The sequence below is a fragment of the Opisthocomus hoazin genome, chromosome 4 (assembly GCF_030867145.1).
Source record: "Opisthocomus hoazin isolate bOpiHoa1 chromosome 4, bOpiHoa1.hap1, whole genome shotgun sequence".
Classification (NCBI taxonomy): Eukaryota; Metazoa; Chordata; class Aves; order Opisthocomiformes; family Opisthocomidae; genus Opisthocomus; species Opisthocomus hoazin.
Window position 1 is genome coordinate 88892581 of NC_134417.1, and position 16501 is coordinate 88909081.

The 16501-nt window shown below is 46.6% G+C and overlaps 1 protein-coding gene across 1 annotated transcript; it reads left to right on the forward strand.

Moving 5' to 3' along the window:
• Positions 1-1004: 1004 nt before the first annotated feature.
• XIRP1 (xin actin binding repeat containing 1) lies at positions 1005-14503 on the forward strand. Its single transcript, XM_009943079.2, has 3 exons — positions 1005-1159; positions 2503-2556; positions 4184-14503. Exon 3 carries the CDS (start codon positions 4184-4186, stop codon positions 11879-11881), a length of 7698 nt encoding a protein of 2565 aa, XP_009941381.2. The 5' UTR covers positions 1005-1159; positions 2503-2556; the 3' UTR covers positions 11882-14503.
• The last annotated feature ends 1998 nt before the right edge of the window (positions 14504-16501 follow it).

Below are 16501 nucleotides of genomic sequence, written 5' to 3' on the forward strand. Positions count from 1 at the left end.
TACTTTAGAGCAATAGGTTTTGGCATGAACCTCTCTCTGGGGATGGACACAGATTTCATCCTCAGAGGGAGGGGAAGCCTCTGCTGTTTCGGGGGACGAGGACTGAGGGAGAGGGAATGCAATGGGTGGGAGTGAGGGAGCACGGCCTGAGCATCATCCAAAAGTGCGTGACTGCTCCAACCACCCAGTCTCTCTGCAAACCCCTCGGGAGGTTTGGCTAATAGATCACCTCCTCCCAGCGTAGCCATTTCTCCACGAACATGATAGGGACATCCTCAGCTGTAGCCATCTCCATAGGAGGCATCTGAATAAAGGTAGGAGGAACGCTGAATATCTTGAATACCTCAGCAATGCTATGCTGGGCCCCAGTGGGGGCCCGGTGGGAGCTGGTGCAGCTCAAAATATCAGATCTCTGAACTAAGAGCAGGGTTTGGTCCTCCAGCTTTGCCAAAGACTCCCTGCTACATCCCCAGGCAAGTCTCGTAGCCTCTTCATCTCTCTGTTCCCTGAAACGAGCTCCCAGGGGAGAGGTAAAGATAAATGGATGTAACTGCTTGTAAGGCATATTGACAGGAGAGCGATGTGGCCATGGTGCAAAAAAAGTGCAAATCGGTTCAAGCTGAACATGCTTAGCTCCTTCACATCCTCCGACTTGCTCCTGTTTGATGATGACCTTGTCCGTGGATGCAGGAATGGGTGCTGGCTCTGTGCTCTGCTGGCAGGAAGGAGGCATTAGCTCACTGCCCGATGTATTACTCTGTGCAGGCTCAAAGTTCGTTTCAGCCATAAAACACGTGGCAATATACACATTTTCTACCTAAATCAAAAGGGCACAACGTTAAGTTCTGGGGGGCAAGCTGGGGGCTGCCGGGGGAATGGGTGTGCAGACGGCAGGGGTGCCTGGCAGAGCCTTTGGTAAGGGATGCTCACACTCCAGGCTCTCCGTGCCCTTGTGTCTTTGGCACATAGCTCACCGTGCACATCTGTCTCTGTTTCAGATGAGAAGACGAGGTCATTTTTAGACATATCAGACAACACTAGCCGCATACTTCAGCAAGGACGAGGGAGGTCCTCTGCGCTCTCCGTGAAGGAGCTGTCAGCTCTCTATCTCTCCCAGACAGCTGCTGCTGCTGCTCACGCCGGCAGCCCCGCGCAGCCGGTAAGCACCGCGCGCCGCCCTCCTCCCCAGCGGCATCCGAACAATGTCCTGTCCCAGCAAGTAGCTGTAAGAGGGTGAGAGAGAACACGCCTGGTTTCATGAATCTATAGAAACACAGCACCTGGTTTTCCAAAATCGACCAGCTTTGCCATTTGCAAATATTGTATAAATGTTATCAGAGGTGCTGATATGTACATATACCACGGAATCATTGAGGTCGGAAAAGACCTTTAATCTCATCGAGTCCAGCTGTAAACTTACCACTGCCATGTCCACCACTAAACCATGTCCTTAAGTGCCAATATGACGTATATGCTGCATATACACACACACATATATACATATTATATTCATACATGGACACACATGCCAAACACATGCACACATCTACATCCACTAGCCCATACAAACAGTTTATTCATACTTAAGTTTCCACTTTATTTGCACATATATATTTACACACTCACATCCATCCAGGAAATATTCAGCATGTAGCCACACGTGCATCTCCATGCTATACCCATTCCAACACACACACCTATATATTTCCACACACATCATACTCAGACATAACTTTATAGTGCACCCTCCTTGGTTTCCTCAATTTATAACCCTTGGTCTGGGATCCAGGGATTACTCACCCACTCCAGGCTGATCATTGGGTCACAGGATAATTCAGGTTACAAGGATTATGGGGGATCCAGAAACATTTTTCCCATTTCCCCAGCTCCACTGGTGATTGTGGGTAACGTAGGATGTGGTTTCACATCTGGACTTCTCCTGCAGGCTCATTCATGCTCCCTTCCCTATTGAATCTTTTGCAGAGTCCCTGCTCAGAGATGCAGTCACTTGAGTGTATATCAGGGCTCTACACTGGAGAAGCCCAGACTCTAACAGTCCCTGCTGAAAATAAAAAAGACTGTGGCTGGAAAATTACAACCAGTTAGAAGTCTGAGAAAAATAAAAAAGTGATTCCAAAACATTTCATTTCACAACTCATATCGCAATTACAAATGTAGATCAGTCTGATTTTTAAAATATTAAAGTGTAAACAAAAATACAGGCTAAATCAAACTTTGGAGAAATCAGTGCCTGGGTTTTTTTTTCTTCCAACTCTAAGCAAATGTGTTTGGGGTTTCATGTGCTGACTGAAATCTCTGGAAAAAAATATTTCTGATCAACCTGGGATAAGATTATTTTTTCCAGCTGTACAGAACTGCCAGTGAACCACAAAAAGTCACCTGTAATTGTTTTCAGGTCTCTGTAGTAGGTACATATATATGCAGGTAACAGATGTGTCTTCCTATGCAGTTTGATGTCATTTCTCCCCATGTCTTTTCCAGAGTACTGTGAAGGACAACTCCATTCACTCTCCCCACAGCCAGAAAAAAAGCGAGGTAAGAAATGTTAAAGATAAGCACCGTTATCTAACCAAATATTTGTGGACTGTAGTGGCATGTGATTTAAATACCCACACAAGGCAGCAAGGAGCACTTTCATACTGAATATAGCTATCAATTGCTCAGTCGCCCTTCCCCACCTTCAGAAGTTCTTCACAGATCCAAAAAAAACCCCTTATTTTAAAAAGTGCATTCAAAGTATGTTGGCTCCCATGAAAGATTTGCATTTTACACTTACTGCAAAATATGCTGATTTTGGCTTTCTGGGGTGGTTTTTTTTACTAATGTTCAAAACTTATTTTTAGCCAGAACAATCTGTGTGCAACAGAGTGAAATAACACCACGCGCCATTGCTTTGAGCAACAACTAATAATATTCCAGGCATAACTCTGCAGACGTAACTCCAAAGGCATGCCAAGGGTCAGCAGATCCGTTTACTGAAAGGAAAGCCACCAGGATTACAGTCTCTTTTAGATAATGATTAGAGGCCTCAGCTACCTTCCTTTTGGATAAATGCCACGCCAGCGTGAGTTGCAGGTATTCAGCTCAGTGTTCGGTGCCCAGGCTTCCCAAGTTAAGGGGAAAAAATGCAGAAATTGAGGCTCAAAGGTAGGCTACACAACTACAGTCCACCCCATCATGACTGCACCCTCTGTTCTCTTCTGCGCCAATGCTGCGGTGAATTTCAGCTGAGCTCAGGCTGACTTGAGTCTAAACACGTCTAACTTTTGCTGGGCCCCAGCTTCGGGTCTTTGACCAACCTCTGGTCCAAGCCTTGCTTGCTCCTCCTAACAGAGGACAGGATTTGGCCAGCTAATTCCAACAGTTTGTAAACCTTAGTTAGCCTCTAGCCTGTACAAGTCTGCAAGTCAAAGAAGCTTTATTTAAGTCTCTAATTGTATAACTGTGCATCTATTTTTATGGAAATTATGACATGGGGTAAGCGTGTGAGTCCAACAGAAGAAATCATCAATCAGACAAATGTCCTTCTCCAAGCCCTCACCCCTGTGCAGTGGGCAGCCCATAATGCTACCAAAAGCCCACCATGCTGCCTGCCTACCCAAAAATAGGCTGTCCTCATCAGCTCAGCTCGACACTTTTGTTCCCTCTCCCAATTTTCTTCTTGAGACCTCTTCAAAATAGCTCCTTGGCTTTCTCTTGCCCCCATATCCTATGTTCCCAGACTCTCTGCAGGTCCTCACATTGCCCTGGACACCTGGGAGCAGAAGGGAGAAGTTAACTCTTAGCTTGCTACTCTAAGACAGTGTTCTTCATGTTATTCTTGTGGTGACTCTCTCTTGCTGACGCAGCCCAAATCGGGCATGTCTGTTAGGCTATAGCTGGATGGAAACCTGGGGACTGTAGACTAACCACCACACGTGCCTGGATTAGAGACTTGCTTTAGAGTGCCTTGCTGTGGAACCAGAGCTAACACCAAGTCTGGAGCGTGTGCAGTGGTGTGATGCTTTGGAGTGCTGTGTGCTACTGAACCAAAGGTACGGAGCTCGGTAGGTGCATGGATTTTCCTTGTTGGCTGTCTTCTTCCTTTGCCATTCTCACTACTAACAGCCACGGGGTTGGGTGGTAAGAGATGATGCTGACTTTTAAAACTGTTTCCCTAAAGATGGCAGAGGCTCAGAAATCATCTAAAGCTGCCATCAAGAAAATGGAAGACGACTTACCACCCCCTCCTGCCCCTGGCTCAGTACAGGTCATCGCTCCAGGCAGCCAGAATCCCAACCCACTCCCTGTGCCTCCTCCAAAACAAGCCTTCTCCAAGTTCTACCAGCAGCGTCAAGTGAATGAGCTGAAGAGGCTCTACAGACACATGCATCCTGAGCTCAGGAAGAACTTGGAAGAAGCTGTGACTGAGGACCTGGCAGAAATACTGAATACCGAAGATGCCAATGCACAGACGTCTGTGAACCTGGACAAAGTTCTTCCAGGAGAGGTTCAGTCCATGCGCTGGATCTTTGAGAACTGGACTCTTGACTCTATTGGGGACCATCAAGCCACAAAGAAGCTGGCAGAAGAAGAGATTATTCCCGGTGGGGATGTGAAAAGTACTTCCCTGAGGTTTGAAAGCCAGTCAATCAACGGGGACAGTCTGTCAACATCAACCAAGGTATCAGAAACAGACCTTGCCAGAGGGGATGTACACGCTGCACGGTGGCTGTTTGAAACCCAGCCACTAGACTCATTAAATAAACTGTATTCGGATGAAACTGAAGTACAGGAGGCAGTTCTCAAGGAACCTGTCCAGGGAGGTGATGTGAAAGGTGCCAGACAGCTCTTTGAAGCGCAGTCCTTGGATGCTATAGGACGCTGTTGCTCAGTGGAGGAGAAGAGCATCCTACAACTCAAGTCAGAAATCCAGGAGCTAAAAGGCGATGTTAAGAAGACTATCAGGCTCTTCCAAACAGAGCCCCTCTGCGCCATCAGAGATAAAACTGGGAACATCCATGAAATCAAGTCTGTCTGCCGAGAAGAAATTCAGAGCAATGCAGTCAGAACGGCTCGCTGGCTGTTTGAGACTCAGCCCCTGGATACCATCAACAAGGACACCTCCAAAGTGCAGATAATTCGAGGGATTTCGCTGGAAGAAATTGGAAGGCCAGATGTCAGTGGAGCAAGGTGGATATTTGAAACTCAGCCTCTGGATGCCATCAGAGAAATCACAGTTGAAGAACAGGATTTCAAGGCTTCAACAGAATTTGTCACAGGGGCAGATGTCAGTAAGCAGCGAATGCTCTTTGAGACCCAGACTCTTGATTCTTTGAAAGGAGAAACTTCAGAAAGCGTTGTAACCAAAGAACACGTCATTGGAGGTGATGTGAAATCTACACTATGGCTATTCGAAACGCAGCCAATGGAAACCCTGAAAGAAAATTTTGAGGTGGGAAGTTTAAAGAAAGTAGAGCTTTCAGCAGAGGAGAAGGGAGATGTAAAACAAAGAAAACATGTCTTTGAGACCTGTCCCCTTGGCAACATCTCCAAGGCATTTGAGGAAGAAATTCCAGCCACCAGCATGGAAGAGGTAGTGAAAGGGGATGTGAAGTCTTTCAAGACCCTGTTTGAGACTCTCCCCTTAGACAGCATTAAGCAGGCTGATGCTGAGCCTGTCACCAAAGAAGAGGAGAAGATTCCAGCTGGCAACGTCAAAGCCAACCAAATCTTGTTTGAGACAACACCTCTGTATGCCATCAAGGATAGCTTTGGCAATTTCCATGAGGTCACCTCTGTAAGCAGAGAACAAATCATCAGTGGTGATGTCAAGAACTACAAATGGATGTTTGAAACCAGGCCTCTGGACCAGTTTGGTGAAAGCACCAAGAAAGTGGATATAATACGGGGGATCACAAAACAAGAGGTGGTGGCTGGTGATGTCAGAACAGCCAAGTGGCTCTTTGAAACTCAGCCCATGGATGTCATTCATCACCAAGCCACGCAAGGTGAGGAGCATCCCTCAGTGAAGCGGGAGATCTCCCAGCGGGGCGATGTGAAGACATGCAGATGGCTTTTTGAGACCCAGCCCATCCACACCCTGTATGAGAAGGCTGAAAAGAAACAGGAGGAGGAGGATGGTATTGTGTCCCAAGCTGATGTGAAGTCATACACATGGATGTTTGAGACTCAGCCCCTGGACTCCCTGAAAGGCCAGGAGGAACAGTATTTACAAGTCAGTAAGGCATACAGTCAGGAGGAATTACAGGGAGTTGATGTCAAAACTGTCCGGCACCTATTTGAGACTGAACCCTTGGGCAGCAGTGTTGTTGGTGAAGCTGATCGAAAGAAAACCATGAGGTACTCCAGTCGTGTGGAGATACAGTCTGGGGAAGTGTCCAGAGTGAAGGAGTTCTTTGAAGCTAAGCCCTTGGATACAGCCACCAAACCAACATCCCAGAAGGATGATGGGACAATTGAAGCTGGATCCGTGCACAAGTTCACTTGGCTTTTTGAGAACTACCCCATGGACTCCCTCAAGGACAGCTCTGAGGGCATCCAGGAAATCCCTCCAGAAAAGGATATCAAGGGGGGAGATGTTGGAGGCAAAAGGTTCGTATTTGAAACCTATTCCCTTGACCAAATCCATGACAAAGTGGATGAGACAGAGCTCCAGAAGATCCAGAAAGATACCATGAGCAAAGCTAACATCAAGTCCTGCACAATGCTCTTTGAAAGCCAACCCTTATATGCTATCCAGGACAAAGAAGGGGGATACCATGAGGTCACCTCAGTGCAGAAAGAAGAAATCATGAAAGGTGATATGAAAGGTGCGCGGTGGTTGTTTGAAACTAAGCCCCTGGATCAGATCAAGAAGGAGGAAGAGGTCTTTGTGATTAGGGCTGTCACCCAAGAGGACATCAAGAAAGGAGATGTCCAGGCCGCCCGATGGAGATTTGAGACAGAGCCTCTTGACTCCTTCTCAGAGAGAAAGATGTCTGTGCCAAGGACAGTAGATGATGTGCAGAAGGGAGATGTTCAGTCCAACAAGCAGCTCTTTGAGTCCCAGCAAGTAGGCCAGAAGAAGTATGTGAGGATGGTCAGTGTCAGTGATGTTCAGCGGGGTGATGTGAGGACATCCACTTGGCTTTTTGAAAACCAGCCCATAGACTCCCTGTATGGAGATGCAGAGAGAGGTTCATCTATCAGTACAGTGCAGAGAGAGGACAGCCAGAAAGGGGATGTAAAACGTTGTACCTGGTTGTTTGAAACCCAGCCAATGGACACCCTTAAGGACCCAGAGGTGACGGCCAGTGTGGGGGCCCAAGAAGCGATCCCACGTGCAGATGTGAAAAGTACAACATGGCTCTTCGAGAGCACACCCTTGGATAAATTTAGAGCTTCAGAAGGTAGTATAGAAACAGAACTGAAAGAAAGGACCATGAAAGAGACTTTAGAGATGCTCTGCACTTGCCAGGCTATTCAGCATGATGGGATCCTCATTGAAGCCAATGATATGGAGAGTGTGAAGATGGTGAAGTACCAGCTCAGTAGCCCAGGTGCTCCAGAGATCCTGAAGGAGGAGATTGTGGGAGGCCATTTGCAAAGGATCATGCTGCAGCTTCTGCACAGAACCAATGTGGATGCACAGAGTGTGCTGGTGGAGGAGGACAGAGAGGGCAAGATCAAAGTAAGCCCATTGCAGCTACTGGACCAGAGTGAAGCTGCTAAAGGCAAAGAGGACTTGAGTGGAAATGTAGCTAAGGCTTTACAGGGTCTCCTCAGTCAAGATGCGTCCATCAAAAAGGGGATGGTCTTACAAGAGACAAAGTCAGGATCAGTGAAGATGACTCTCTACTCCCTCCTGTTCCATTCAGTCCAGCAGAAAGTTGTCAAGGGGGATGTGAAGTCAACGATAGGGAACCTGTTGGCTTCTTCTCAGGAACAGAAAGCAACAGCAACCATTAAGCGTGAGGACAATGAGAAGGGAAATGTCCAGCTTTTTGCGAGCTGCATTGAGAAGGGAGATCTAAACTATCTGAAGAGTCTCCAGCAGGAGTCAGAGATACAGTCCCTCATCTCTTCCCAAGCAGAGCAGGGGGTGGATGAGAGTGTCCTGCAGGTTGTGCAGGGGTCTAAGATGCATATCTTACCAAATAAAGAACAAGAAGAGAAAGAAATTGCAGAGGGTGAGTCAGGGGCTCTGGTGGGAGCAAAAAAGGTATTTGCATGTGAAAGCATGGGCAAAGAGGGTGCATTAGAGAGAGAGGCTGTGCATGCAGCAGGTGTAACAGGCACCACCGTGCATTCTCTTGGAAAGCCCCTGCCCACAGTGATGGAAAAGGAAGAAATTCTGTCAGGAGGGCTTAAAGTGACTACAAAATCAATTCAAAAGGTTGCAGATGTCAGCAAGAAGGCAGAGAAAGAAGAAGGCACCACCATCAGTTTGAAGGAACCCAAAATGACGACACAAGGCAAATTTCCAACCGAAGTGACTGCTCAGAGAGTAGAAGTGGCTGGGAAACAGCAGAGTTTGGTGACTGGGGAAGCCAGCCAGATACAGCCTGAAGAAAAGACCCTTGGGGGTGATCTTCAGGCTGCAATGCAAAGCCTGAGGTTAGCAACAGCAGAAGCAAAAAACATTCAAAGTCACGTCCAGAGCAAGCTACAAAGGAACAGGGAGGAGGTCCACATGGCCTGCAGGCAGCAGGCATCCAGCACACAGGGGACAGTGACCCTTCAATCAACCGTACGCCAACAAGACTCTGCGTCCACCAAGCAGCAGAACACCAGCACTGCCATCAGGACCACCACCTCTAGAGTCCAGGAGGCATCCAAGACCCACACAAGCATGTCTCAGAAGAGCATAGCGTCACACAAAAAGGTCAGTGCTTCAGAGGAAGTACAGGGAGGACAACAATTGAGCCAGGAAAGCCGAGTTGTGCCCAGTAGGGATTTTAGCATTAAGGATGGCCTTTATACTGCCACACCCGTGAAAACCTATATAAACCCTTTCGTTGAGTCTGATTACAAAGAGCAATCAGTGCAAGAAGAAAGAGATGTTATTGTCAGAGGGGATGTACAGACAGCTATCAGAGCACTGCAAAGTGCCGCCGCTGAACAGCGCGTGGTAGAAAAGGAGGATGTTGTTCGAGGTAATTTAAAAGCCGCACTTCAGTCGCTGGAAAAGTCTAACGTTAATGTCTCCAGAGGGGATTTTAAAGCTGCTATGATATACAGAAATGCAGGGCAGTCCTATTCTGTGTGTAAAAAGAAAAATGAGACTCAAGTCATTAGTAACCAGACAGCTGTAGTGGCTTCAGGGTCGCAGGCTGATAATGACTTTCCTCCTCCTCCCTCAGCTGCTGTGATGCAAGCAGAGCATTGCCCACCCTCTACTAAAGCAACAAGAGAAGGTGCCCTTCCACTACCAACCAGCAAAGAGGAAGCCCCAGGATGTTCTGCACCACTCCAGAACCCTCTTCCTGCCCTCCCTTCTCTCTCCTGCAAACCCAGTGATCATAGTCCTGCAGAGAAGCCCAGGACTCCTCCAAAACCAGAAATTACTGCCCCATGCAGGAAAAAACCTGTTCCCCCTCCAAAACCTGAGCACCTCTTACATGAGGTGCAGTCTGCCTCTGCAAATAACAGCACAAGCAGATTAACCAAGCCCTTCCCTCCACCCCTGCCTCCAAAACCTCCAGGCCTGAGCGAGCTCAGCAAGCCAAAGCCTCTCCCTGCAGAGCTGGGATTAAGCTGCAAGGGAGTACACGAGCAATCAGCCCATGGGGATGTTCAGGCAAAATGCTGCACTTTGGAGACATCTGTGGACAAGGCTGTCACAGTTAACGGTATGAGCCCTGAGAGAAAGCTGCCAAGAAACACTGCCAAAACCCCTCTTCAAATGGCAGAGGAAAGGTACAAGGCAAGCAAAGCAGGACAAGGAAAGGTGGAATCAGACAGTGCTAAGACTTCAAAGTCAATGAAAAATGGAGCAGTTAGTTTTGAGGCAGAGCAGGGGATGACGAGTGGGAAAGCAGCAGCTCCAATGAGGTGCCCAGGTGAGGTGGTTCAGAGACATATAGAGCTGTGCCGAGACCAGAACAGGTGTTCTTCAGTATCACATCCAACATGTCCTGGCAGAGCACAGCCGCCTCATGTGCCAGGACAGACTGAGCCAAACACCTCCCCTATGGGTCATATCACTCCTCCAAAGAGAGGAGATGACATTGCACAAAATGCCTCATCCAAGGTGGAAAGGGAAAGTGTGTCTAATTCTTATGAATCGTGGGCTAGTCAGAGAGTCGTGCAGCAGGTGAATGAGAGGATGCAAACGTGTCATTCAACTTCCTTGCATCAGCAGCCAATGAACTCCTTTGAGCAGCAACAGCAGAGAAATAGTGTGCAATTGAAAAGTCCTGACAGGAAGGCAGAGACAACTGCCCAGGAGAAGCCAGTGGTTGTTATGAGAGAAAAAAACAAGAGAGAAACGGAAGATGAGCGTCGGAAGAGGCTGTCAGTACACAAAGAGGAGATCATGAAAGGCAATGTCAAGGAGGCTATGGAGATCTTTGAGAACCTCAGGAGACAGGAGGAGCTGCAAGAGATCTTGACTCGGGTGAAGGAGTTTGAGGAGGAGACAAGCAAAGTGGACGTGAAAGCTCTGAAGAGTTTCTTTGAGAAGGTCCCTGACTGGGTTGTTCATCAGAATGCCCAGCAGGCCAAGCAACAGGACAGGGCTGAGACACTGGCAAAGGAGGACACTGACAGTGTCTCCTCAGTGGAGTTGGTTTTCGGAGACCTGGAACGAGCAAGTGCTGAGATTATCCACCTGAAGGAGCAGACACTTGCCCGGCTTCTGGACATTGAGGAGGCCATCAAGAAAGCCCTTTATTCTGTCTCTAGTCTCAAGTCTGAGTCAGATATCGCTGGGCTCTCAGGGCTGTTCAAGGAGTCTCTGGGGAACACCCAAAGCTCTATGAGCAGCAGTAACATCCGTAAAATCAGTATTGTCTCAAGCAAAGCCAAGCAGGATGGAATCACACTAGAGCCAGGGGAAGGAGCATCTGTGAAGGGTTCAAAGGTGGTAGAAAAGACCGAGGTAACCAAGGCAGAGCTAGAGGTCCCCCGCCTTGTTCAATCTCGCGTCAGCTCTCCCTCCTCACCTTCCTATATCTCTATCGAGTCTGCTGCCAGGAAATCAGCAGAATCACCCAAGGCAGCACATTCTTCCTGGGACATCCCTTCATCAGACTGTCTTGACACTCCAGGAAAGAGGGATGGTTTTGCTCAGGACAGCTTTAGCTCCTTTAATCATCCATCAGGAGGGTCTACTGGGCATGACATGACCCCCTGTGAGAAGAGACCAGAGCCTGTCCAAACAAAAGTTGGGCTGAGTTCAACGAAAGAGCACACCCTTGGCAATGCCAGCCATCAGATCAATGAGAAAGAGAGGTGCCCTCTGGACATCTCCAAAGGCAGCTGCCACTGTGGGATGAAAGGAGGCTTTTCAGATTACTGCTCCCTGAATGTTCCCAGCCCCCAAAATCCACGGAGACAGAAAAGCATCTTGGAGTTGCAGACAGGGCCCGATGGGTCCAAGCTCTACGGAGCTACCCGGACTGTCATGGAGCAGTACGAGGAAATGGACCAGTTTGGAAACAAAATCATCACTTCGTCCACCACAGTCACCAAGCAGTCTGAGACACAAACATCTTCCACATGCAATGTGGCCTCTCATCCGCAATATGAGGTATCTGCCTCACCCGTGTTTCGGAGGTACTTGAAGAGCCCAAGGGAAGACTTCCACACCAACGGCAGTTTTCAGGAGCCAGGAGTGGTCTTTGTCACCTTTGGCAACTCCAAGCCAAAGAAATAGAAGCTTCTGGAGAGCAAGAGAGAACTCACAAAAAAAAAGTCCACAATAGGAACATCTCCTGGTTTAACCACATTACACACAGGGATTCATCTACACCATAAGGACTACTCAGGGTCATCGTCTTGGTGTTTGCACGTAGACAGGACAAATGCAGTCTGCCTTGACCCTGGAGGGGAACAGCCCTCCCCTGGCCAACCCAACAGACTTGGTGCTGCACCACAACCCAGAGCCCTGACACTGTCAGAAGCACAAGGGATAAATCCATCCATGGGCACCTTAGAGTAGCTTCTTCCCCCTGGTGTGTTTTGAGGGGTGGGGGGAGGTTTGTATTGGGCTTCTCTGAGATAATGCAGAAGAAAGGATAGGTAGGATCAACTAAAGAACCAATCAATTTGGTCACTGGCAAAAAAACACCTTTACATTATCTTCTTTTTGTGATTTCAATACAGACTTTCCAAGAAGGGCATCCTAAACTCACATATAGACACATGCTCATATTGATGGGTGGATTGGATAGGTTTTCTCTTTACCATTAATAACAGAAAAGGAAAAAAAAAATCTCAAATCGCTGTCACTATCAGAGTTGGGGGGAGGTATTTATCAGTTTATTTTTCAGTTCCTGGAAAGTACTCGATGCTACTGAAAATTGTCAAGCCAAGACGTACAGCTATTACGAGTGCTGTTCCCCCAAAGAAAGACTCTATGAAAGATTCTCTGCCTGAGTCAGAATGGTTACTGCTTTCCTTTCTTTATTTTCAGAATTGTAATTTATTATTCAATATATACAAAACATTTCTTTTAGATTTTCCATGATTTCATACGTGTTTACTGTTTAAATTCATTTTGAGACTTTGTAAAGCAATTTTCTTTTTATTATGACTTTGTTTTGTACATTCTCAACTCCAGATTTTAGATATTTTGTGGCTTTTTTTTTAACTTCTATTGCTGCGTTCTGAAGGTAAACATTACCTCTAAAAATACTTTGGTCTGGTTGAGTTTCTTTTGTCGAGTCCTTGTTTCCTTTCAAAGTATCTAGAAATCATCTCTCAAAGAACCAGTCGAATGACATACTGAGAGCACTCTAAATCATTGGCATGATTTAGTCTGTGTCTTCTTCACAGTGTGGGTGGATTAACAGCTCTGCAGCAGGCAGCATTTATACTTATGTCTGAAAACTGAGTTGAGTCCAGGGTGATGTACACCACCCAATCCAGGACCCTGTGTAGGTGTGTGGAGACTGGGCAGGTTGTGTACACCAAGAAAGGTCTGAACACTTGCCTGTCCCCGTTTCCTCCATGTGAGAAGGCAGCAGAGGTGGTGTTTCTCCACAGACCTTACAAGGAGGGGCAGCTGACGAACCAGCCATGGCTCGGTGCTGTGCCTCAACTCACATTACAGGTTGGCCTCAGCTTGGGAACGAGGCAAGCAAGCACAGAGTTTGGTCCAGGTGTAGGAGAAGGTGAGGAGCCTACCAAGTGACTGGATGATTTCTCAGGGAGCTGTCTCCCACCGTCTGGCTCAGGCTTAGGCTACGGACCCCTGCATCTGACTGTAGACCTTCTGGCCGGTCTATGGCAAGCCGTCTCATCTCTCAGTGCATCAGTTTATTGCAGAAAGGGACAGCAACCTCATTCAAAAAACCATCATGTTTCAGTAAGATATTGTGATTAGTATTTTCTTTTTTCCTCTGAGGGAAAAGAGCTCACACTGGTGACTGAAGAGCAGGACCCTGGGGAGGAATAGACTGTTTCAGCATCTATCACTTCATATCCCTGAGTCCATAGCTAAGTTTTTAAATAGCAAATAACATCTCACATCATGCAATACCTTGTTCAAGGTGTTGTAGAATAAATAGAAGTTCTATTTCAACACCCAGTAAAGAAGGCACATACCCAGATCTCTTTAGTTTGCCTATAGGACCCCATGAATTTGAAAGTGAGATATGCTAAAAAAATAATGTTTTCATTTTCACCAAAGAATACACCAAAGTTTGAGGTAGAAGAGCAGATTGTCATAAACTGAGCATATCTGGTTTCAGGGAATCAGAAAAAATAGCTGCTTGGACCTTCTCAATTATTTTAGTAGGACCAACTGTAGAAACAGGGGAGAACTAGTAATTTAGAGTTGGTCTTCACAATTTTTGCAGTTCTGCTTTCTTATCCTTGATTGTTTCTCATCTTAACTCGTTTCCAGATGTCCATACCATGTTTGTTTCATTTCTTTTCAAGGACAACTGTAGAGCAGTTTTAGTAAGCTGCAAACAGGTTGCTTGGGCAATGAAAATTATTTCACAGGAACTCAAATAAACCCAAATATCCTGCACTGCCAGTGCTTGAAAATACTGATCTTACTGTTTGTGTTTCTGGTGTGACACGGTTTCTAAATATCTCAGTGAGCCATTTGTGAGGCTAAGATCATTTGAGATGTGTTTCTTTCATGGTATTTCTGTCTGCCAGGAACTGAAATGTCATGAGGGGACAGATGCCGCATTATTTCAGGACCATACATGGCTCCTTGAAGCATTGAAAAAGCTAGAGAAAAATAAAAAATGAAAAGATTTGAAACTCAAATACAAGCTGAAGGATCAGCTCATGTTCTCAGACCTTACAATAATAAACCAGAAAAGCACATACAAACTTTCAAATCCCGAATGTGTTGTCATAGTTTTTCTGTGATCTTTAGATACAGGACATGGCTTTGTTCACCATTCCTTGCCCTAGTGCGTCACTACGTTCTCACCCAGTGCTAGGTAGATATTTTCAAGAGCAAAATGACTGGGAGAATTAGATGGGCCGGTGGACAGATGGCCTTGTCTTAACTGTACCTCCCCGAGTGCTCAAAGGACAAATTCAGCTACGGATCTGGTTCTCTGACAGCAGTAGACCTGAAATATGCCACATTTAAAGTGCCTACAGCAAGTACTACCCTTCCCAGCTCCATTTCAGCCACTGGTCTTCCTGAGGATGCTCAGTCTTTGGTTAAAAAGCTTTGTGCTCACTGCCTTCTCCACCTATCAATAACACAGGCATTTTCAGGCTGACCCCTCTTACTATAAAGATTTTAGCTCACCTAGGGGAAAAAAGGCAACAAGTGATAAGCCATAAGCCAGCTGAAACTTTCAGCGTGGCAGCAATCAGCCATGTACCTGAAGAGCTTTCCAGGAACACTCTGTAACTGCTTTTCACAGAAGTCTTAAGATAATTTCCTTGCCCACAGTGACGTTTGATTGCTGCTGATCACCTCTCTATCTTCCAAACCATAAGCAAGACTTCTTCCTGGGGCTGATAAAAATACCTCTGAAGAGCAAGAGTATTTACCACACATCAGGCAGTGAGCACTTAAAATAAATCCCCTGGTGAAAGAGACTTGCATCCCCTATAAAAGATTATCGCACTTTGGAAACACACTCCAGAAGCACATACATTCATTCCCAGCTAAGAGCAGAGAGAGCTTGTTTCTCTGCTAAACAGCTCTGCTGCCTTCCTTGGTCAAGATTAAAGGAAAGCATTTTTTTCTTATACAACAGAGAGGTGTCAGCAGTCATTCTCCTCTCTGCCAGGACACACACCTTTGCGCTGTATGAGAACTCATCACTGTCAGAGGAAATGCCTGCCAGAGCACCTAGGCGTAACTGAGATCGGTGCTGCCACGTACAGCAAAGTTGATCCATTGGATGGGATTTATTGTCACCAGGACTGTCACTTTGCTTCATCTTCACAGATGATTCAGGTTCATGCAGCTGCCCATCATCACTCACTGTTCTTTAGCAAATAGCCTGCTCACTTTCTCCGGTGAAACGACATCTGTGCCAAAGGTGCAGAGCTTCAATTTCTTTTGGAGAGACCTGATAACGCAGCACTGAATTCCATCTGGTTTCTGTTACCATTTTCCACTAGAAAGATCTGTCTAATCTTTGCACAAAAGCATATTTCTGCTCCACCTTCACCAGCACTGCCCTCCCATTGGCATCAGCACGGTTCTGTAGTCACACTGGTGAAATTCATCTTGCCTAACTGATGGATTTTGTCCACCTACATGGACCTGTGTTAGTATAGCTGTGTCACCTTCTAGATTCCCGTAACTGGACCTCCACGGCATATACTGGGAGTTTAGACACCCATTACATACAGAGACACTTACAGAACTATGGTCTCCTCTCTGTAGAGGACTGGAATAGCAGAGGTGTGCTTAGATCATCAAAGACTGAAGGAAAGACAGGGGTTTGGTTTGTATACATCCCTCTAGACAAAGGGAAGGAAACTGAAGACGTTCAACTCTTCTCCTTGAAAGTGTGGTCATAGGAAAACAAAGGTGACTTGATCTTACTGGTATATTCAGACAGAATGAAAGTAATTAAAAAAAAAATGATCCCCCCAGGTCTCTGTTGCAAATAAAAGACAGGGTTCTTGTTTCCTCGTCAACTCACCTCTTGAGATACAGAAAGACCTTTCATGTTTCATAGAATCACAGAATGGCTTGGGTTGGAAGGGACCTCATGGATCATTTTGTTCCAACCCCCAGCCATGGGCAGGGACACCTTCCACCAGACCAGGTTACTCAAAGCCCCATCCAACCTAACCTTGAACACTTCGAGGGACGGGACATCTGCACCTCTCTGGG